Source organism: Onychomys torridus, chromosome 8, assembly GCF_903995425.1.
Source record: "Onychomys torridus chromosome 8, mOncTor1.1, whole genome shotgun sequence".
In the NCBI taxonomy this organism is placed as follows: Eukaryota; Metazoa; Chordata; class Mammalia; order Rodentia; family Cricetidae; genus Onychomys; species Onychomys torridus.
Window position 1 is genome coordinate 24946179 of NC_050450.1, and position 22789 is coordinate 24968967.

A 22789-nucleotide genomic window follows, 5' to 3' on the forward strand; every position below is an offset into this window, starting at 1 on the left:
GCAGGAAGCACACGCCAGGGTGCCACAGTTTGAAGAGGAAGGAGGCCTTTGTTTTCTGAGAGAGCAGAGAATGGTCCTCAGAATTCCCACAATCTGGCGAATGCTATTGTTAGGTGCTATTCTTCAGTTTTGCATAATGAGTACACCCTGAGAAAGGCAAGTTCCCTCTTTGAAATCTTCTCATTTACTGAGGAACTAAATTCCCTCTTTTCAAATACATTTTCACATGCAAAATAGCAGCCTGTTTCTGCTAAGTCACATTCCAGCTAAAGGGATAATTGAGCGGGTGAATGGGAGCTGCTACTCAGCTGCTGACCCACAGGGTTGCCACACATATATACTCCCAAATTGCGGTGGAGCAATCCCCTGGAGGCAGAAAGCATGACTGATTTTTCCAATAAAGCTACAAAAATCGATAATCCCTGTAGACGAAACACTTGCATCTCTAACCATCTCTGAGTTTTCTTCCTCTGTTATCCCCCACCCCAGGACAGGCCTCTTCCGGATCCCTCACAACCAGCACCAAGCCTGTACTCCATTACAGTTCTGCTGAACGTACCTTTTCGGGAGGCTCTGCAATGCTTCTTGATTTACAGATACCCGGGCTTTATGTGGTTGTGGGAAAAGTTGCTTAGCTTTTCACGAGCGCCAATAAGTTCTGATATATGGCTGTGCATGCCTGCATGATTAATGGCACATGCAATGCAAGGATTTGGAGCTTTCAGAGGTCACCCCATGTGTACTGAATAATACAGCACAGATCCAAAAATACCCTTGGATGAGAATCCTGGCTGCACATACATGCAATGACATTGCCTGCTTTAGTTGACATTGCCTGAGACTCGGTGTTTTGAAAGAAAGTCACCTCCCCCAAGCAGGCAATTTCAAGATAAAATAGGAGATCATTTTGGCTCCTTGGATATTTTTCTGCACAGTGTTATAGGTGCCAGGAGAAGGAAGGAGGCTGGGAAAATCACGAGGCTGCAATGTTAGTTTCTGACAGGATTTCCAAGTTTAGGGTAGCCAGGCCACATTGTGAAGCAAATTAAATGTCCATGCAAAATATGCTACTATGCGCAGTCCTGTGGCTGAGAATTTAAATGCACCAAAGTCAAGAGATTCAAAATGATGGTTCCCACAGCAACTATAACTCAGTTCTCTGGTGAATATAAAATTAACTTTATTGCAAAACATGCTGTTCAATTTACGCCTTAATCTAGTCATGGCAGAGTTACAGTTGCTGTGAGAACGCTAACTCTGAATTGTTTTGAATAATTAATTTAATGAAAAGTTGGTGAAAATGTGAACTCTGATAGAAAAGTCAACTGAAATTTAGGCAAGTTGGCCAATTGTGCCAATGTGGAGTGGCATCGGGTCAGACATAGAATCTGGAATTACTTGGTGCACTCTTTGGCCTAGGGGACACTGGTCAAGGTAATGGGGCATTGTCCTTAATCCCCAAAGGCACGCTCTTGCAAGGGACGACTTTACCAACAGGTGATCGCATTGCTGGACTCCAAAGAAACCCTGTTGTTTCTGCTCCTACCTGGGGACAAAGCAAGTGATCAAAATATGCAATGATCACACATGGTCAGGGGGATTTGGACTCAGCTGCCCTTTTCTTGGACCATTCGGCTATCTACCTATGGCTTCATTTTTGCGAGCCAGCTTTCTTTTGTGTAAAACGAGGGGGCTAATAATAACCTCCCAATGTCAACACAAAGGTTAGAAGGGGGAAGGCATGGCAAAGAACTTAGCAGTACCTGGTAAACTTTGTGTTAAGTGCTCAGTGACGGTTAGCTGGAGATATCTAGAAAGATTTGGTAGATAAAAAAACAGTGACAAAGCCTGTTGGGTTCTTTTACTCCAGACGGAATTGGCATAAAGCTAAGCTGGCAAAGGGGACCTAAAAACAGAAGCAGGAGGAGGCAGAAAGTGTCCCCATTGATATTGCATCTTCCTTGAAGTCACTGAGGCCACACCCTCTGAAGTTCTAGAAACCACCTCTTCTACTGGATTCAAAGCTTTTGATTTCTTTTTATTTTTTATTAGCTCTTCCCATCTTTTTAGATGTTCCTTCTAATCCCTCTCTTTATTGTGAGATATTCATGTCATTGATTGGCAGATATACCGGATGACATACTGCATACATGTCTAATATATAAGAGAGTTGAGTTGTTTCTATCTTCTTCTGAAGCATTTTTCACTGTTGGAAGTGATACTACCCCCATTGTGAATGTATACTCTAGACCACAGACAAGAAAGTCCTCTGTTCAAGCCTGAATGCCCCCCAAACTCAAGAAGAACCCTGGATCCACACAGCGCGTCCTTTTGGTGGCCTACCTTTGAAGCAAGCTCTGTACTTCCAATAAATGGGCGATTTTGGCAGCTGAGAAACAATATTTTTGAAGCTACTCATTGACTTCTCCCTATTCCCTCCCTAGCTATGCTTCTACATACAGTGTGGGTTTTCTTTCTGCCTGTCTTAAGAGAATCAGATGCTGGGCAAGGGGGAAGGGCACGTTCCCAGGGAATTTTAAGGCTGGCCAGCAATCCCTGGGCACCTGCTATGATCCAGGCTCCAAGGCAAGGGATAATTTAGTACCACCTCCCTAAGAATCTGTATTGTACTGCCAGGTCCTAGGGTTGGCCAAACTAAAGGAACTGATTCTGCCAGAGGTATTGTCAAGGTTTTGACAGAAAGGGACAAAGTCACAGACTATGAAGGAAGAGAAATTCAAAGGCAATGCCCTGGCAGTGTGTGCTTTTAGCTTGGGAAGTCATCCTGGCTTGGCTTGACAAGCCCTCTTTATGTACCAGCTTCATACTGTTTGCAAGGCCTCTGCCTCCTTCCCCGCAAAGTCTTGGCTTGTGGCTTTCTGCTTGCTGTGATCGGTGTCAGTAACATTTTAATGGCTCCTAAAAGACTTGACTTTATAACACCACCATCGTTTGTTTTTACTGCTCAGAAAATATTTTAAAGCTGTATTACTTAGTGTAACCTAATCTCACTGGAGATGGAAGAGAAATTTGAATGTAGAGTTAAGGGTACCCTCAGAGCACAGAGCTCATTTACAAGCAATGGAAAGAGACTTCCTAGTCTTATTAGGTGCTGGGCTCACGTGGAATTTCACCCCTGCTTTGCCTGCAACCCTAGAGGCTCATGGTGGGAACCTCATCAGCCAAAACTCCCCAGTGATTCCTCTGTCTGTCTGGGGCTCATCAAGTGCACTGCTTTGGCTTCAGGAGTCAAGTTCATCAGTTTATCTGAAGGCTGGTGGACTTGAACCAGCATTCTCTTTCCAACTGCCTGAAAGTGGCTTTGGCTGATTTGGCTGCACTGGGCAATTGGTTTCACTGACCTTATACTTTTCTAGAATGTGGGCACCCCCAGGTGGTGGCAGAGGGGTCCCCATCACAATGCCTGATTGCTGCATGGATGGATGTAAAATTATCAAGTATGGTGGATGCATTAGAACCTTGAGAGGCTTCATGGAGGAGGGCATGGGACCGTGGCTCACCAGGTAGAGTCTGAGGAGCTTACATTCCAAAAGTGCAAGCTGATGGGTCCCAAGGCAGCAAAAGGGTAATTTCTTGATACACTCCTGTCTATAAAGACATGGATATTTTTCCATCCCCATACATTTTGATTTACTGGGGGAAAGGTAATAATACTTTATGCTTGATTCTGGAAGCCTAATATTACTCTCCATGGATCTTGCATGTTTCCATCCCCTCTGTCTCTGTCCTAGGAAGAGTGTCCTGACTGGAGGGATCAGATGGAAAAGCAGGTGGATATGTCAGCCTTTGGAGTTCCAGTGAGTCTAGTACCTCCCCAACACATGCATTCTGAATGGCCAGGTGTCCCCTGGTTCTGCACCTGCTTCTGAAGGATGCTGATGGCATGCCTGCATGCAGAGGATGTGGATGATTATAGTAGACTATCATGCTGGGAGTGCTTCCCAGGAACCAGTGGCCTGATCGGAGACAATTTGGAAGGGAGAGCAAGCAATCTAGAAAATGTAGAATACTTGTGCTGCGCTGTCCCGGGAAAATTATCAACAGGTTTACACTGCTGAACTGGAGTCTTCTCCCTGGGTCATGCCTGCAAAGCCCAAGGAATTCCCCTCAGTAGAGAAGACAGAGCGCGTAGGCCCAGGAAGCAGAGGGGAGAGGGAAAATAATGGCTTGGAAGAACTCCAGTCCTCTTGGGACAGTCTGATTTTCCTGGCTGCTCTATCCAAGGCAACTCAGGAAGGGGAGGGATCCTGGTCCTGGCCTCTACTGTACCTCTTGGGCCCTTATGCCTAATTTTCATGGCTACTTCTGTTAATCCACTGTAGCTGAAGAGAAGGCATGCATGGCCAGGTGTGTAAGCGAAAGACTTCAGAAGTGTCATTCTACTGGTCTAACGAAGAGAAAGAAACACAGGGGACCCAAGAAGCACAGGTTATAAGGCTCCTTTAGCAGGACACAGTTGTCTAGAACCCCATAGTACCCCAAGTGGAAGTTCTAGGTCTCGAACACTCAAAAGAGTAGCGTTGAGAACATGACCTTAGACCGATGACAAGTGCAGAGACGTGCTGCAATGGGTGCGGATGTACCATGCTGGGTCTGCTGAGCAGTCAGGTGGGCACACACACATGCATGCACACACAGACATGTACACACTCATACGCACGACAGGAATCAGGCACTGGTTTGTCTTGTCTGTGTTTATTGTTGGAATTTGGAGCTGGCTGTCTACTGGAATAGATGGGAAGAAGCTAAGAAGCCAAAGACAGTGGCAGAGGGGGTGACCATGAGAAGCCCTGCTCATGGTTCTTGAATGCTATCTTTTCCAATGGTGTAGACCATAGATTTGAATCGGTGAGTCAACCTAGCTAGTCTTGTGTAAAATACTTCTTGTTGCTGATCACTGTATGTGGGGGCTGCTGCTTGCTGTGAGGTGTACTGAGGCAACACAAAGTCTTTTGAGCTCCTTGGAGAAAATTCACCATGTAAGTACAAATTATCACCATTATACCATGGGCATGAGACTTGCATCAGCTTAAACCAATTACCAAGGATGGCTGGAGTATCAAACAAAAGCAGCCAAAGCTGTCCCAGTCTCAATCCAGGTAAATGATGTTTCCTAATTTCCATTACCCCTGCCTTAGAGGCAAAGGTCAGGGCCATAGAAGAGCACGCCATTGGTCCCCCAGTCTTATTTGAATGGCTTGAACAGTAGTGATTTTTTTTATCAACACTTGAAAATTGGGAGAATAGACACAACCATCTTGCCTTTTGGCAACTGTTGAAAAACTAGCCTTTTTAGAAAACAACAACAACAACAACAACAGAAACTTGCACGTCTACATGGCAGTACACCTTTGGAGCTGCCTCCTTCTTACCCCCTACAGTTTGGACATCCCTTAGTGACTTCCTGTTCTTGTGCAAACACTCTGTTTACTGTGCTCACTGACTTTTGCACTTGCCTCCTGCTCGTGGGGCTATCTGAGTTTTTATTTCTTTCTACTGGTTATACCTTCCCTTCCCTTCTCTAAGTCAACAATGATCCCGAATTCATTGCGCTCTCATTATCCAAATCTAGGCCAGCTCCCCTTACAGAGGAAAGATCTGCCCAGCCACCCCTTACCAAGGGAGAGGTGAGAGGAGCCGGGTTTCTCTCCTCCCCTCCCTCGTCAGTAATTCCACCCTAAAGTTCTCTTATTCCGAGCTGTCCAGACAGTAATCCAACTAAATTAGATCATAAGCATTTGAAAGTTTTCATACTAAATAAAAATATAGATATAGCTAAGAGAAGACGAGATTTAATTAATGAGTGTTATTTAACAGAACAAGTTGTGCCATATATGGAGGATTAAGAGATAAAAAAGGATAGGAGGGGAAATCAGATTTTAATGAGTTGCTATCTTTGCTTGCTCTGGCTGAGCTTCCTCCATTGAGGAAATATTAACACTTACTAGGGAATCATTTGCACACACGCGGGCACACGGTGGCTACCCGGCTTTCTGTGACGCAGCAGCACTGGGGTGCAAACGAATTCCAACCTGTCTTCAAAATTCCAGGCTTCCATCCATATGTTGGTGGATCTTTTAGGGAAGCCACAAGCAAGGCTCAGTGTTGAAGAATACATTAAAAACAATTGCCAGAAATGCCAGGAAAGGGATCTCGGGCTAGAATGCAGCAATGTCTTGGATGGGAAAAATGATAGGTGAGGTCTGAAGTACTGCATCTGTCACTTGCTCCTGTGTGAACCATTCTCTGTGTTTGCTCCTGGAGATATTGACAGAGTGAGGTCTCTTGTCACACTTTGTATGGTACCGAATACATTAGGTACTCAATAAATGCTGAGTATGCTTATCACCACTCAGCTCACACTAGACACGGGAAGTATGGACATCAGACTTGGCATGTGCTTGCTGTACACGGATGGTTTCTTGTCAATGCTTATATTCACGGTCTTGCAGATGGTGGTGGGATTCTTGATGTATCCCTGTCTCTTACCATTGACTTTTGCTATGGATGTTTGCTTTACTTAAAGGACTAGAACCATGTGACCCATAGAGCTCCTCCTGGGACAGTGAAACAGGAGAAGGCTGCAGACATCCATGTTAACACCTCGGCTTTAGCTCTGAGGACCTTTTGGTGGGATACTAGGCTTCTATCCATGCACAGCCATTTGCTGTCTTTGCTGGTCTCAGTTGTGCACTTTTTGAAGACATATTTGGGAAGCTGAGATAAAGGTATGAAGGTATGGTATCAATAATTTTTAAGCTAATGTTTATGGAATACCAAGCACTATGCTATGTGTTTCTTAACAAATTAAGTCTCTCTAACAGCAGGATGGAACCATTACTACCCCCAACTTACAGTGAGAACAATCAAAGCTCATTCAAAATACATCAGATGTAAAAAGTCATCCAAGGGGCGTGTAATAGGGACTGGTTTTGGAGCCAGGCCTGTGTGATGGCAATGTTTATGCCCATACCCTACACCTACCTAACCTCTGAACTCCTAAATAACGGCAATAGTAAAGTGTTGCTCATGAGTGCTAACAGCAGAGAGGAAGATGTTACATTCTACCACCTGAATGTGTGAGATAGTGACAGTGTGCAGTGGTTTCTCTTATGTGTTATGCATTTCAAACGGTTTAATTCTGGGTCAACTGTTTGCTGTGCTAGATTTCTCTATGCTACGGATGCATTTCCTTTATCAGACCTCCATAGAGCGGGTCAAGTAAGTGAATGGACGCAGATCTTTCTTGGCCCCATTATATGGAAATAAAAAGTTAATTCAGTTCCTATTCAAAGGATGGTGAGAAGCTGATAGCAATATGCTTAAGGGATGCAAGTAGACCAGCCCACATTCTCTGGTTTAATAGGAAAAAACTAGTTTCTCATATCCCCTCCAATAACTTCACTCGCTTTCCCCTGTTCAGGGAAATTGCAATAATCAGTGATAGCTGGCTGCCTGGGCTTATCCACACCCAGAGCAGAGACTCAGCCTCAGGGCCACGCAGCCGGGGCACTCTCCACAAGGCACGAGCCCTACTTTGACTTCCATGTTCCTACAGAGAGTGTGTTTGGGATGCACTGGTGGTTTGATAACGTACTGGAACAAAATTGGGCACACACATTTCCTCTGTGCTTTCAAGTTGATGTTTTTATAATCTCTCAGACTCCCCACCCCCTGGCATTGTTTCTAGACACCTACTCAGGGCTGTCTGGCAATCCCTTTTGAAGTTAAAACATAATTTCAAAAATAAAGAAATGCAATTCACACTTATCAGAGCCCATCACTTGCATACAGCTGTAGACAGATGACCTCCTGGGCCAAGCTTGAACCAACTCCATTGCCAATGGGATAGCTATTACTGCTGCTAAGTTAGGGATGTTTTAGCCCGGGATTCTTAGCTCTTTAAATGGTCTAAGACAGTACTTTTATGGAACTTTTTTTTCTTTTTTTTAGTAGAGCCCATCCTTCCTTAGAATGGTGTTTAGGGGATATATGGTTTGAACTGCATATGCTAGGTCTGATATATGTTAGGATAAGTAGCTTGAAAGACTTGGCCAGAAACTGCTCAGAATCTGGGGTCTAGTAGATGTGTAAGCATCCTCTACTTCTTTCCAACTATGTTTAGAATGAAAGAGAGATCCCAGGACACGTTCATATGCAGCTTTTTTTTTTTTCTGGCTGAAAATAGAAGCAACCATTAGCTGAGATGAAGGGAAGTTGGGTGTGTGGGGGGGAGGCTCTTTACTGTTTCTAAACTGACATTCGCAGACTGGCAGTGTTTAAAGAATTTGTAATCATCTTTCGTTATGTGTTTTGGTTCTGGGACACATCTGAAGATTACCGAAAATGAGGATATAAATAGGACTGCATGGTGTTTGTTCTATACCTACCCTGGGGTGAAATCTTGAGACACGGGAGATGTAGTTTACACTTGATATTTGCTGTCCCAGGGAATCAACCACATTTAAGGCAGAAATGAAGGTCTATTCTCACAAAGGAACTTAGGGCCAGCTGCTAAGGTTGCAGAGTGTTTACTGTGTAAGTGCAATAGGAGTTCATAGTGGGTCCTAAGGGTGTGGCTGGGACTGAAGATACCCAGCTTCCCACAGCATGGAGCCTGGGAGGCAGTGCTGTATGATGTCCTGGAGGAAGATATTGTAGGCAATCGGTTTCTATGAAGGGACAGAACTTGAGAAACCTGGAAAGGTTAGATACACACATGGAACTTCAGAAACCCCTGGTGGTGTCAGCAGGGAGTGAACTTTATAGTTGGGATGAGCCATGTGCTTGGAAGGTGATGTAACTGACATAAATAGTTCCTAATGTGTGAAGTAGGTTGTGTTATTCAGACAACTTGGGTCTACCAGTCTTATAATAAATTTAAGAAGGATAAAAGATTCCCCTTTACCCTCTTACAGTTTGAAAAGGTTTCCTGTTACCATCAGCCGCCTCATGTTGACTATTATCCCAGCTCTCTTGGCAAAGCAAATCAATCTCTGCTGAACCGACTTTTGCACCTGACGCCTGTTGGCCCAGGGAGTCAACCACACCTCTAGGGAGCTGAGAACAGAAAGGAAGCAATGCCATTGTGGACCAAAGTAGTGGCCCTCTGGAGAATTCTTTGGTTACAGCCATGGGAGAAGTGTGGACTTTCCGTTCAGGGTTATAATAATCAGAGAAATATTGCTTGGTAGCTTTTAATTACACCATATATGCCCCGTCCTATCACCAAGGAGCAAACAGGCCTCAATTCCTGATTACAATAAAAATATGTGTGTGTGTGTGTGTGTGTGTGTGTGTGTGTGTGTTTTAAACAAACACTTTACTTAAACTAGGGTTTTTTTTTTTAATTAGAAGAAAGATTAACTAAATGAATTTTCTCTTGTAATTTAATCCATTCTAATTATCTTGAGACTGTTTATGATGAAATACTTAAAATTTTGCCTAGCTGCAAAATTCACGAATGAAAAACCTCCAAGATAGCCTATAGTATGGGTGCCTCTTGCAGCTCTGTTTATAAGGGCTCCCAGAAGCTCACAACAGAAAGGATGGGGGCAAGTGCATCCCAGTTGTGACTGTGTTCAAGATGGTGGCACCTTATTTTCCAAAGGCAATGAAGATGATCTTTTAGACATACTTACTTTATTATTTGAATTGCGTGTGTGTGTGTGAGTGTGGGGGTGGGGGGCCTGCGTGCACGGGAGTGTAAGTTCTCCTGTAAACTAGATGCATCAGATCCCCCTGGGGTTGGAGTTGTAGGAGGATGTGAGTCACATGACATAAATGCTGGGAACCAAATTTGGTTTTCTGGAAGAGTAGTACATGCTCTAAAATGCTGAGCCATCTCTCTGGCCCCAATAAAATATTTTTAATGTCTTAATGACACCCATTATTTTGTAAGTGGTTATATACGGAAAGGCAATCGCTTTAAACATAGCTTATGAAATAGAATGCTATGAAGGGAGAGAGAGTTGCTAAGATTGAATCCTATTAGACAAGCAACTTGGGAGGAAAGGCAAAATCTGTTTCTGACACAAACATCTGGGGTGTCCTTCTGATAACTATAGAGATTCCCCAGATGTTGCACATGGGGTATGCTCCAAGAAATCATGAAACTGCAGTGAATTAGGAAGGAGGGTGATTGTGAAGGTTATCGGGTTGAATGGGGACATAGAATCAATGAGAGTTTTGGTCTTTCTAGAGGGCATCCTTATAACTTGGTAGAGTCAAAACTGGCACTACTGGATTACTCTTGATTTACAGAACCTGGGAAAGTAAAATTGTGCTACCCAGAGTTGTGAAGGATGAGGAAGGAATACACAAAAAAAGAGACTGAGATATGTTCTGTGTGATGCTGACTCCTGACATCCTCCACCCAGGAAAAGGTGGATCCCCACCCCTTTTTTCTCCTCCCACAATGCTGGGAATCAAATCCTGGATTTGAGGCGTATTAGGCAAGTGCCCTGTCACCGAGCTATGTCCCAGCTGATCAGACTCCTCCTTAATGCAGACCATGACATCTTGCCACACTCCTCAATGGCATGTCTGTGGTCTCCAGTTAGAGGAACACTGGCTTTAAAGAATGGAATATTCTTCTATTCAGGAGTAACAATTTCTAAATTATACCACAAAGAAGTTTCTTCCTTTGAAAGATCCTTATTATAAAAATAAAACCTAGAATTAAAATAAATTCATACTTGGTTCTCTGGGAACGCTTGTCTCAGAGTTTGAGAACCTTTGGCCCAAAGTTGCAAACCTCAATTTTACAACATAGTTTTATTAGCATTAAATATTTGATTCCATGTATCATTGGACTCTTTGATAAAATGAATAGCTGAGATATGAAATTCTGGTTTTGCGATGAGAACAAGTGTGAGAAGCCAGCTTTACCCAGGGTACTCTCAAGAAGAGAAGAATGAGAAACTTGTAGATGGAAAGATAGCAGAGATTGAGACAGACAGAAACACAGGTTAGCTTTGGGAGGACCTGGATCAATATCCATCAGTCCCTTCTTGCTCTTCAAAAGAACTTTTTATAACAATGTCAAGGGGCGGGGCAAAAGACTTCCCCCCTTGCTAGATCAAAGCATACCACACAGCCCAGGTGCAGACCCTTCCACACACTTGGTAACCACGCTGGTGGTCAATTCATCCCCTTAAGCAGACCTGTTGGGTAAAGCAAGCTCAGATCTCACTAGGAAACCTCTGTGGGCCCCCACAAACGAGGTGTAGAACAAACCTTTGTTTGGAGAATGGATGGAGGGGGTGTTGGTTGGGATATGTCACTAACTTCTTGATGGGTTTGGAGGCAGATTTGTGGAAAGGTAGCTAGAGATGGGAGAGTCAGAATCCTTCCTTGCCCTTCAATTTATGTTATTATAGGTGCTAGGCAACAGTGGCAGCCATGATGACATTAGCTCATGTCCACAGGGCTCTAACATCAGACTGAGCACAGTGCCACACACACTTTTCATCCAGCCCAAGGAAGGATGTGCTTTTAGCACTCCCCGTCTTACAGACAATGAAACAGAGGTACATCAAAGCTAAGAGCTGCCAGGATTTGAGTGTAAGCAGGCCTACACAAAAGCCATATACTTCAGCACTTCCTTAGAAAGCTTGCATTTCTCCCAGTCCAGGGAAAAATAGTAGGAGACAGACAGACTTCTGCTTTAATATTTTCTATTAGAATGTAAATATAAATGGATAAAGTCGGGATAACTTTTCATCATAGGCAAGGAAACACTTCAACATCCACAGAGATAGATTCCCAGATAAACTGGGTATGAACAGGAACCAAGGGGAGCAGATGAATGAAGAACTGTTAACCAAAAGCGCCTTTCAGTACTCTCCATGCTTCAGTTGCATGCCGTCAGATGGGGTAGCAACATGGAGTCTAATCCTTTAATGCAAGGTCTTTTGTGTATGTTATGGGAATATATATTGAAAACCTGCCTTACAGCAGAGAAAAGGGCTTGATTGCATTTGAGTGGCCCATTCACACAAGTCTGTATCACATGCAATAAACCCTGGAAATGGACGGGTCCTTAGAGATCATCTTATTCAAGTATATTCTAAAGTCAGTCCATCACACAGTGCATTTGTGATATTTGCAATATCTGCACTGTTATTTACTTAATATTTTTCTTTAAATTTACTCAGGCCTAATATCACTACCTACTATCAGCACATCCCTAAGCAATAACACCCATGTAATCAGAGGTTTGATGTGGTAGTTATATTTTCCTGATACCTATTCTTAAGAACTTCATATAACTATTCAACAAAGTACATTTGCACCCAATGGACAGTATCTTGTGTTTGGATACAATGTCCTAGGAAACAACTACATGGCCTAACATCTGTGATATCACTAAGTGAGGAGAACAATTTAACTCTATTATAATCTATGGGACCACCATCATATATATGTCTTTTGTTAATCACAATTTTATGGTGTCACTGATGAAACATTTCCTGCACGAAGACACCAAGGTTAGAGACCTTTGGTGACATGTTCTAGGGTGCATGAAGTCTGTTTGTCACAGTTAAGCCTAGAATACAGATGTCCCCTTCACTGGCCAATGCATTTTCCATGATGCCATAAGGAATGAGTTATGAGAGAGAGATCTATCATAAGTAGATCCAGAAATTCAACTCACAAGGCCTATATTTCACTTTCCTTTCAAAGTCCTGAGGTGTTAGTGCAGGTGTGTTGTCTTTAGTGTACATGGTGAGAGATCCAAGAATCGCAGACTTGATTCTTTTTAAAACTCAACTGCTGAGTACCCAGTACATACTAGGACAGTTTAGTTTACCTTTTTTAACAGATCTTATATGTGTTTGCTTTTGGGTGTGCAATCTTTCTGCTGGTAACTCTCCCTGATGGGCTTATGCCCTGAGAGTGAACCATATTCAGTTCTTTCTTTGTGTGAAGTCTTGTATCTTTCATCAGTGACACAATGAAATTGTGATTAACAAGATGATGGTGGTCCCATAGGTTATAACAGTTAAATTTTTCTCCTCACTTAGTAACATCATAGATGTTCATGAGTCATATGTGGGTGGTGATGCTAGAGTAAGCAAACCCAATATTCTGTCACTGGAATAGAAGTATAACAACTCATGTAATTTTGAATAGTACACAGTCCTTGGTAATAAATGCCATTGTTCCTGGTTTATACATTTTTGTTATTGTGGAGCATGTTCCCACTTATTGAAACTGTTCACTATAAACGATGTTTTGTAGGCAGCAATATCTATAGCTTTCCATAGCTTTCAATTGCATTAGGAGGCCATATCAAATGACTGACCTAGATCATCCAAGTTTGCACAAGAACTCTATGAGGCAATGACAAAGTCATCTAACCATGCAGTTCTTGGATCATGTCCCCACTACTAAGACATACATACTATTTTTGATGGGTCTGTACCTGCCAATCCTGGCTATACGCTTAAATCCTAATCACTTCCTCTGAAACTGTCAGGAGGTGGTACAGAAGATAATCTGAGTTCTCCAGAATCCCTCCCCTCTTCTCTTCTTGAAAAGAGGCCATGGTATGATTAGATAGTACTAGATTGCATAGGAAGCCCTTCCCGAAATGTTCTTACTGGAAATCTGGAATACCAGGTCATAACGTTAGGAGAAAACTTGTGTCCACCGTATCATTTCCTAGCTGATGCTGGAAAGCCCTCCTTCAACAGCTAAGACAAGAAAGCAGGCACTGTCAGAGATGAGAATCTCATCATGTGTAACGCCATTATTTCTTGTTATTTTATTTCATATTTCCACAATGACTTGAAAATGTGTCCCTGCCTCTTCTGCCTCCTACTTCTTGTTCTGGTTTTAGATAGAAAACATAGACTTAGGAATCCAGACTCAAAGAGAATGTCTGAGCATGTGACATTGTTACGTGTGGTAGAAGGCTTACATTTGGCCAATTTGTGGGGGAGAGATTACTGTTCTAAAAGTTCGCCTATAATAGAGGTTTAAAGGTTCAGGTTTTTACTAGAAGCAGGAAGAGGAGGACAACAGCCACTCTTCTGAAAATAGTTTCACTAAGAACACCTGGAGGGTTTGGTTAATCCACCAGTCAGATTACCAGCTGTTTTCATGGACATGGTGGTGAAGACGACTCCACAGAGCCTAGATTCATCTCCGCTTGACCTCACTGTTGTCAAATGTCCAAGGATAATATCTACATTAAAAAAGTGGGGGGGAGTAATAGCTACATCAGTTTCCCTAACTTGGCTGGAAGGTGGAAAGAGGTGTGGAGGCAGCTGCCTTTGTGTGATGATGGCTAATTTTAACAGCTGCTTTTTCTCTAAGCTTGTTCCCTATTGTTCTGAGACTTTCTCCCTCCTGGACTGTGACCCTGTCTCCTTCTGATGACAATCACTTAATCAGCACATCTCATTGTCGCCTGGATGGTTCTTACCTTGGGTAAAGATTCATTATCCTTATTAACATCTCAAGAAACCTTTTCTTTCCCCAACCAATTAAAGAGGAAAAATAGAAGGGCCCAGTGCAATAGATGGAAAAGAAAACTCTTCTGACATGTGACACCTGCTCAGGTCACTCAGCCCCATGTGGCCCTGAGAATCAAGTTGTCACAATTCTGAAACATGAGCAGAGGTCAGGACCACAGAGGTAAGATACACAGGTTGGAATAACTGTTGCACACGCTGCTGCCCAGATCCTCAACAGCTCACCAGGTTTGGAAAGTACCTGTGTTGGTAGACTGAGTCCCTAGGCTGTCACTTTGTGCTACTTGGCAGGGGTGGAGGCCTACATCCAGCAGAGGATCACAGCAGTGCACTATCCAACAGATACCTGCCCTTGTTTTCCTAGCAACAGGAATGCTGGCATCTCCTTATATTTTCTCAGCTGTTCTGCCAGTCAGACACACTAACACACAGTTCACCTTTTTATTAGGTAAGAAATGCTTATCTGGGTTGACTACAGTTCAGGTGATCTGACCTAATAAAAATTCTATAGTTCCATCAAGCTGTGGTGTGATAGCCATTGGCTGGCCTCCTTATGTTAAATCCTTCATATTAATAAGGGTGGTGGCAGGTGATAGGCAGGTGGCAGTTTATAGGAACAGAAATCCATTTTAAAATCACATTTAAGGAATAAACCTCCTCTAACCACACAATATGCCTTCTGATTTATTCATGGGAATAAACTGCACCTTACCCAAATAATGCTAATATATTCCGAAGATCTACATGAAGTGTGGTGATTTAGATTCAAAGTCTATTCTTATCTATGCAGTTCTATAGATTTTAGACCTTATATTTAACTTGTTAGGAATGAACATAAGACTCATTGTTGGGCAGATAATTTAGCTTTTACAGTTAACATCAACACATTATACCTTCAATTCAAATCTGTAGCAATAAAACATACACTAAATTTCCAAATAAAAATAATTTGGTTACAAATTTGGGAAATGCATTTGACCAAATATGGAGTGCCCCTGGGGCTTCTACTTGAATGACTTTTGGAAGTCTGCACTTTCAACATCTCTCTCTTTTCTTCCCTCCTCATCTTATTGCTTCTTCAGTACAATAAATGCAACCCATAAAGGCTCATGTGAATTGTTCACTTGACTATTTGCAAGGACTCCCCTGAAACCGTCTCTCTATGGTCTTCTGAAAACAGGCTGCAGACAACCTGAGCGCCCAACCCCAGCCACCCACCATCCTGCCTTACCCCATTGTTTACTGACCAGTGCCATTTCATTCTTATTTATTTTCTAGCTTCAAAACATAGCATTTGAGGCTCTGTGTGGAAAGGACCTACGTTCTGCTCTTTCCTCTGACTGTCAGTCTCCCTGAGGAGGAGGGCTGACTCTGGGCTTGTAAATTGTGGCATTTACTTTAAATGAAATGACAGGGATGTCTGTTTAAACTAAAAGACTAAAACTCCAAGAAGCAGCTCCAGGGGTCAGTAGCTGGAAAGCTTGAGAAGTAATTCTGCATGGATGATCCTCTCCCCAGCTTTCCAGTAGTGAATCTCACAACTAAGGGACATTTGCGGTTTTTGAGAAAACACAGAGCAGGAAACATGGAAGAGACAGCACAGGTCCTATTAACCAAGCTGGGGAGCCCTGACTTCTCCCAAGAAAAAGCTTTGGCAATCACAGTCTTAACAACTTCCTTAGAACAGATTCTTACATTACTGGCCACCCTAATTTGGAACCAGTGACTTGCCTGTACCAGCATCTCTTTCCTCTTGAAGTGCCACCCTGCATATAAATTGGCACTTCCTTGACATCCCTCAAGAACTCATGGGTGTCAGATCACAGAGATGTGAAACTTGAGCCAAATGCTTCAAGTAGTGGAGACACCCTTTGCTCAGTCATCGCACCCAAGGGCCCGCTTGGCTGAAGTGTCTGAGCTCTCCTGCTCGCCACAACCTCACCTTCCTCCCCTGAGATCAAAGCTGCCATTGGTTCATTTCTTGTTCAAAGGCTCCAGAAACATCTCGGCTCATGTGTCTGGTCTTCCCTCATACCTATTCTGTGGGTTCTCTCCCTTTTCCTTTGGCCATAAGATCTGTCAAGCCACCCTTGGTGGTCTCTCTTCCTCACAAGGACTCCCACCTGCCTTTCTTTTCACCTCTCTCTTCATCTGGTCTTAGGCAATTTTCTCATTTAGAGTTCAATTACTTACTTAGTTATTTATTTAAAAAAATGTTTTTTTTTGGAGCTGAGGATCGAACCCAGGGTCCCCAACCCCGACTTTTTTTTTAAAGGGCCAGATAACAATTAGTTTTATGGGTCTTTTTATCCTCTACTGTGATTGCTCAATGCTGAGGTGTATCTGGCAACTAGCAAGATGCCAAAGAACTGGTGTGGCTGTTCTCTACCAACACTCTGTGTTTGGACACTGAAATTTGAATTTCATAGAATTGTCAAATGTCAGATAAATTTTCTTGTTGTATTTCTATCTAGGCTTCAAAACTGTCAGGAACAGTTCTTTTCTAGCAAGCCATAGAAAACCTTGGAAGCAGGCCAGGTTTGACCCTTTGGCTACAGCTGCCAATACCCGCCCTAGGGTCTACCTGCTCTGCCCTCTCGTGAACTATTTCCAGACCAAAAAAAATAGGTCGCAACAGGAGTGAGAGCCAATAGGTCCCACTCTGGAGACACTATCCCTGCCCTTTTCTTCCCAGACAGGGAAAGGGGGAGCCAAAGTTGGAGTATATGAATTGAGAGATGTGGGATCATCTACTTTAGGGGTGTTGATTGGCAAGAGCTTCTGGAAGCAGGGAATAGGGACAACAGAGATATGAGGGTCAGGAGAAATTTTTATTTAAACCACACCAGGCATGCAGAAGCACTTCTAAAACCCCTGAAGAGTAGAAGCCACTGCGAGGACTGTCTTGGTCTTGGGCTGTGCACATCCCTCCCCTGAAAGTCTGGTGACTTGTCCCTCAGCCTCTGTAGGGATCTGGGCTGAGAGAGGCTGCCGGGGATGCAGGACCTGGGGCATCATTGAGAGATTGCAATAACAACTCACTGCCAACGGACTGTCCCCGCAGGGTCCCAGTGCCACGGTTATGGCCCTGATTGGCATGATGCCCTTCAGATGGCCAATTAGATGGAATGGAGGGAGATCGAATGCAGAGTCAGTTCACTTCATCTCTGTTTAACTGCCCGAATGAACAGCATGGGAAACTGAGTCTGACCTCATCAGTCAGCCCTGTGCAAGAGCCTCTATTTGTCTCTCATTCTAGATGGCCAAGTTGGGCTTTGGGGCTAGGACAGAGGACAGGGCTCTACACTTAGGGTTTGAATCAAAGGGAACTGGAAGTGGGGGAGCAGTTGCTTGGTTAGAACTCCCCTGCAGGGTCTATGCAGGCTAGTAGGTTTTCAAGCCTCGTGTGGAGGAGTCCTACAGCGGACTTAGAAAAGCAACAAAAGCCAAAACTGGAGGGGAAAAAAGGGGTTCGGTGGATTACCTTGGAATCCTAACTCTCTGAGAGGAAAAAAGGTATCGGCTTCCAATCCTCCATCAAAGAGATAATTAGACACATTCAGAGCAGCCTGTGTTTTCCCGGCAAAAAGAATGGAAAAACAAATACAAAATGACAAAAACAAACAAACTCCCCAAAACAAAACAAAGCAAAACAAAAACAAAACAATAAGCAACAACAAAACAAAAAACAAAAACAACAAAAAACCCCACAGAAAACAAATAACCCACCCAAAACTTCAAAACCATTGTGTATTTATGTTTTGGGAGATGGGGTCATAATATATAGTTGAGGTTGACTTCAAACTGAAGATCCTCCTATTTCAGCTCTTAAATGCTGGAATTATAGAGTGTGCCTCTATACTGGTTCTTAAAATGGTCACTTTGCAGCAAAGAACAGGCCTTTACCATTTTTTAAAGGGCTGGTGAGCAGGGGAGGTGTTTGAGAGGGAGGGGTTTTACTCTGTAGCCCTGGCTGTCCTGGAACTCACTCTGCAGACCAGGCTGGCCTCCAACTCGGAGATCTGCCTGCTTCTGCCTCCCAAGTGCTGAGACTAAATGTATGTGTGTGTGCCACCACTTCTGGCTCACAAATATTCTTGGTTAAGCAATTTTTATGTGAGTGGTAGCTGAGTGGAGAATGAAGTGGGCCCAGAGGTGGAGCCATGAATTATTTATCAGTGATGTTCCGAAAGCTCAGGAGTCAACCACTGGGCTGAGTGAGCAAGAAGATGCTGGGAACTCTGGCAGTTGTGCCTGGCTATCTGAGGACCTGGCTGGCTTGTGTACACCAAACACGACCCACCCCCCACCCCCCCAACAGGTTCACAGTGGTACCAGCACCAGGGATTCTGGGATGCGGCCAACGAGAGCAGGAAACAAGGGCATAGCCATATCAGCTGCAGGCACTGACAGTTTCCCATGCGTGTGCATTCCTCCCTCCCCAAGATGAGTGCTTTGGGTAAGGTTTCTTATCTGATTGGGTCTCTTCCCACCCCAAAATGCAATCCTGCCAAGAAGGGAAAGGCTTTTCCAATGGTGGAGCCTCACTTCCTCCTTTCCCTGACCCCACGGAGATTTGGAGAGGCAGTGGGATGTTGGAGGGCACATGTGTCCCTGAGGGAACAGCCAGTTGCAATGCGCGACCGTCACTATCGATCTACGATTTATGAAAATAAAGCAATATGTGCCTGTTTCGGTGCCTGCCGTTTGCCTACCAATGGTGCAGTGTTCACCATTCCAGCCCTCTCGGCATTCACATTTGCCATCTTTACAGGTCCCGTGCTCAATGCAGCGGGGGTGGCACACGCGCTGGTCACAAGCTGCGCCTGTCCAGCCCTCTTCACAGCGGCAGGCTCCCCCGATGCAGACGCCGTGAGTGCCACAGTCTACTGAGCACACTTCTGGAAGAAAAACAATGATTACAGCTCAACACCGCAGCGGGGTGAAGTCCTTCCTGGAAGCCAGACCTCCCGCATGGCTCCGAGCCGGTCTGAGGCCCAGCAGCCATAGCGTCTTTGCAGGTTTGTCTCTCCGCGTTGGCTGGGGAGTCATTTTGCTACTTTAAATTCATTTATCTTTCTTCATCTAGAGCAGTGGTCCTCAACTTGTGGCTCCTGGGCCAGCAGCATTACCTGGGAACTTGTTAGAAATGTAAAGAAATGCAAATCCTTGTGCTCAGGTTGGATCAGTTAGATGTGCTGTTAGGAGCTGGACTCACCAATTCACTTTAACAAGCTCTCTGGGTGGTTTGGGTACCCCCTGGAGTGTGGCAACAGCTCTTCTAGATACTGAGACCATTTGAGAGGAGGTCAGGCAGTGGCTGCTGTTTAGCTAAGCTGACCAGGATGTACCCCCCCCCCCCCCATGCAAAAGAACTATCTGGTGGATTCTGGCTCGCTTTTCAGCTGGGAGAGCCTGAACTGACCAAGCCACTGAAGCCTGCTGGGATCCGTGCTGCTCTATTCCTGACAATGCCTGTAGACCTACAACTTCCCCATTGCAGCACTCTGCGGGAAAGACAGGCACTGTAAATCATGCTGCACTTGCACAGCCTCTTTCTCAAAGGAGCTCAAAGTCTTTTGTGGGGGAGTTGGGGAGGAGACAGACAGACAGATATTCACGCTGGCGCTCCAAACCTATCACGCGAGGACAAGCACGTGCCAGACATTCATCCTTACAACAGCCCACTGAGGGAGGCATGGCTCGTCATGCCAAGTGAAGGGAAACCAGACCCGGATGGGCAGTGACTTGCTCAAAGTCACAGCATGTCTGCGGTACAATTGGGACTTGGGGCTAGGACTCTGCATCTCTCCCCATCCTCTGCAGAACTTTGCCAGGACCACCAGCAGATGAAGCCAGAGGTGAGTGGGCCGACTCCCTTCCTTTTTTTTTTTGGAATGAAAGATTCATTACTTTCCTCATTGCAGGCAGAGCTTCACATCTCTCCCCTTTATGATTGTCACGGCAGGCTGACAAGCTGTCTCAGCACCCCGAGGAAGGGGGCGACATGATGATGGCTTGCTTGGATAGGCACTCGTCAGTGAACAGAACCTTTCTTGGGAAGGGGTTGGGACCGGCTTGAACTGTTGAACTGTTCTATTTTTTTTTTAAGGTCACTTGGGAAGTAAGACACATACTCTTAATTTTAGGAAAATAAAGTGTACAGCATAACTTCATTATTTCCCTGTCACTGGAGAACTGCAGAGCTTTATAACATGTTCACACGGCACCCCAAGGGAGCCTCTTTTCTGTTTTATAGGACATTCTATTCTGTTTGTCTGGGACTGAATTGTTCTGTGTTGTTTTCTGCTACCTTTAGGGAGTGTACATAAGAAAGCCTATAATGCAAGCAGAAGCATCCCTCCTGAGCCCAGCATCCCTCCTGAGCCCGTCATCCATTTGTGGTGACGGGACCACAGAGGGACAGGAACCAACCCAATCATTTGATTGTACTTTTCATTCGCAAAGACCACAAACTCCATGGCTAAGGAGAAGAGTGAGAAAGGTACCACAGGACTGACCAAAGTCCCTCTTATCCCATGTGTAACGACGAGAGATTTCCAGCCAGCCACAATGTGATGCAACACAAGGTTCGCGTATGGGAAAGTGAGGAGCCGATCTCTTGGCTTACCAACGGAGCAGTCGGGACCCATCCAGTTCGGATCACAGCTGCAGAGGCCAGAGTCGGGGAGGTAAGTGCCATGCCCACTGCACTGGTCTGGGCACTGAACCCTTGCCAGCTCACAGTTGAGACCACCCCAGCCAGGGCTGCATAGACACTCTCCATTTACACAGACGCCATGGCTGGAGCAGGTGGGATCCAAGCAGTCGACTGAAACAAGAGAAGAAACACTGATCAGTCATGAAGAATGGGCCACCAAGGCACCGACCCCTACCCATACAAGCAAATGAAGGTGCCTACATATTACTCAGGTGGTCTCTTGGCAGCCATAAAAAAAAAAGGATTTTTATGTTAGAATACCAAATCTCAAAAAGTAAAGAAGACACAAGAGACGCAAGGGAATTCCTTAGGCACCGTCAGCTAAAGATCCTTCGCAGCTAGGAAGGTGTGCCATCGTACTTTTCGATTGCTGTGTTTTCCAACCTTCAACCTTGGCTGATCCACAGCAGGATCAGGGAATACACGTGGTGTCTTCTGCATGTATGGCTAAGCCTGATTACCCTCGCTCTAAGAGAAGGCTGAGAAGGCTCATTCTAACCTCATGAGTCCTTGATTTCAAAAATGAGAACAAAAGATTAAAAAGAAAACCCATGAAACTCTTAGATGCTCCGTCGCTCTCCTAATTGTTTTTCACTTAGGCTAAGTTTAGAATTAGTTTCTCTCTCTGAGCACACACCTATGGAGGGAGGGAGGGAGGCTGCATAGTGCAAGAGGAGAAGTTGGGTGTGTAACTCAGGTGGTCCTGAGTAGTGTTGGGTGGGCCAGTGTTGTCAGCCATGACAACGGCCCTCCACAAGACTGTCTACTGGGCAGGTTAATACTAGAGTCCATGTATTATTGCCCCGGTGTATATTGTGGTCTGATTCCTTGGCTGTTCTCAAGATCTGAGTGGCTACACATCAGATGGAATTTGAAAACAATCCCTCCAGAATCAAGCCAAAGCAAGTTGCTAGGGGCAGTTACCGAGACTAGAAGCTTTAATGTGGGGATGTAATCTCAAAGCTTAGATCTCGATCAGTCTGCATGCTAAGATAGATAGGTATTTCAACAGGCGGACTGGCTTCCTTGGAGGGTCCTAGGGAAGGCTTCCATGGCATGTAGAGAAGAGAGTTTGGTATAATTTGGGTTAGCATGGGGTGTGAGACTTTCACAGAGGGCTCAGTTGTTGCTGGGTGGAACTCTGTCGTCTTATTTGAGAGAGACAAGTTTTTCTACGATTTTAAATCAGGCCTGCTGGGCCACGCTGAACTGTTACTTTTATCATCCCCAGGGGGTAAGACAGAGACAAATGAAGACTAATTTCAATTCTTTACTTGTAACTTTTTGGGGCCATGCTGGCAATAATTCAATGTCTGTGTGTATTTGTGCCACTTTGTGGTCCAAATCCTCAGAGGATACCTTGTCCTCTCTCCTTGCCTCATGTCAAGATGTCAGTTTGCAAGACTTTTGGACCCTTAGTTAGGAGATGGCCACTGTAGATAAAAAACGCTTGCTCTACTGTCCATGTTGGGTGCCTTCTTTCTCTCTTCTTTAAGCACAACATGATGGTTCTATAAGTTTTAATACTGACAATACATTGACTCTAAATATGACATCATTGAAA

The 22789-nt window shown here is 44.4% G+C and overlaps 1 protein-coding gene across 13 annotated transcripts in view; it reads right to left on the reverse strand.

The window, feature by feature from the left end:
* Nucleotides 1-22789, reverse strand: part of Tenm2 (teneurin transmembrane protein 2) — a 1224381-nt gene that overhangs the window by 112467 nt on the left and 1089125 nt on the right. For 9 of the 13 annotated variants that reach the window (XM_036195999.1, XM_036196007.1, XM_036196006.1 and 6 more), the window contains 2 exons: nucleotides 21136-21336; nucleotides 19193-19405 (listed from right to left, as the gene is read on the reverse strand). In XM_036195999.1, the coding sequence (XP_036051892.1) occupies nucleotides 19193-19405; nucleotides 21136-21336 (414 nt within the window). The remainder of the gene's footprint in view (nucleotides 1-19192; nucleotides 19406-21135; nucleotides 21337-22789) is intronic. The other 4 variants (XM_036196004.1, XM_036196000.1, XM_036196003.1 and 1 more) reach the window with 4 other exon arrangements.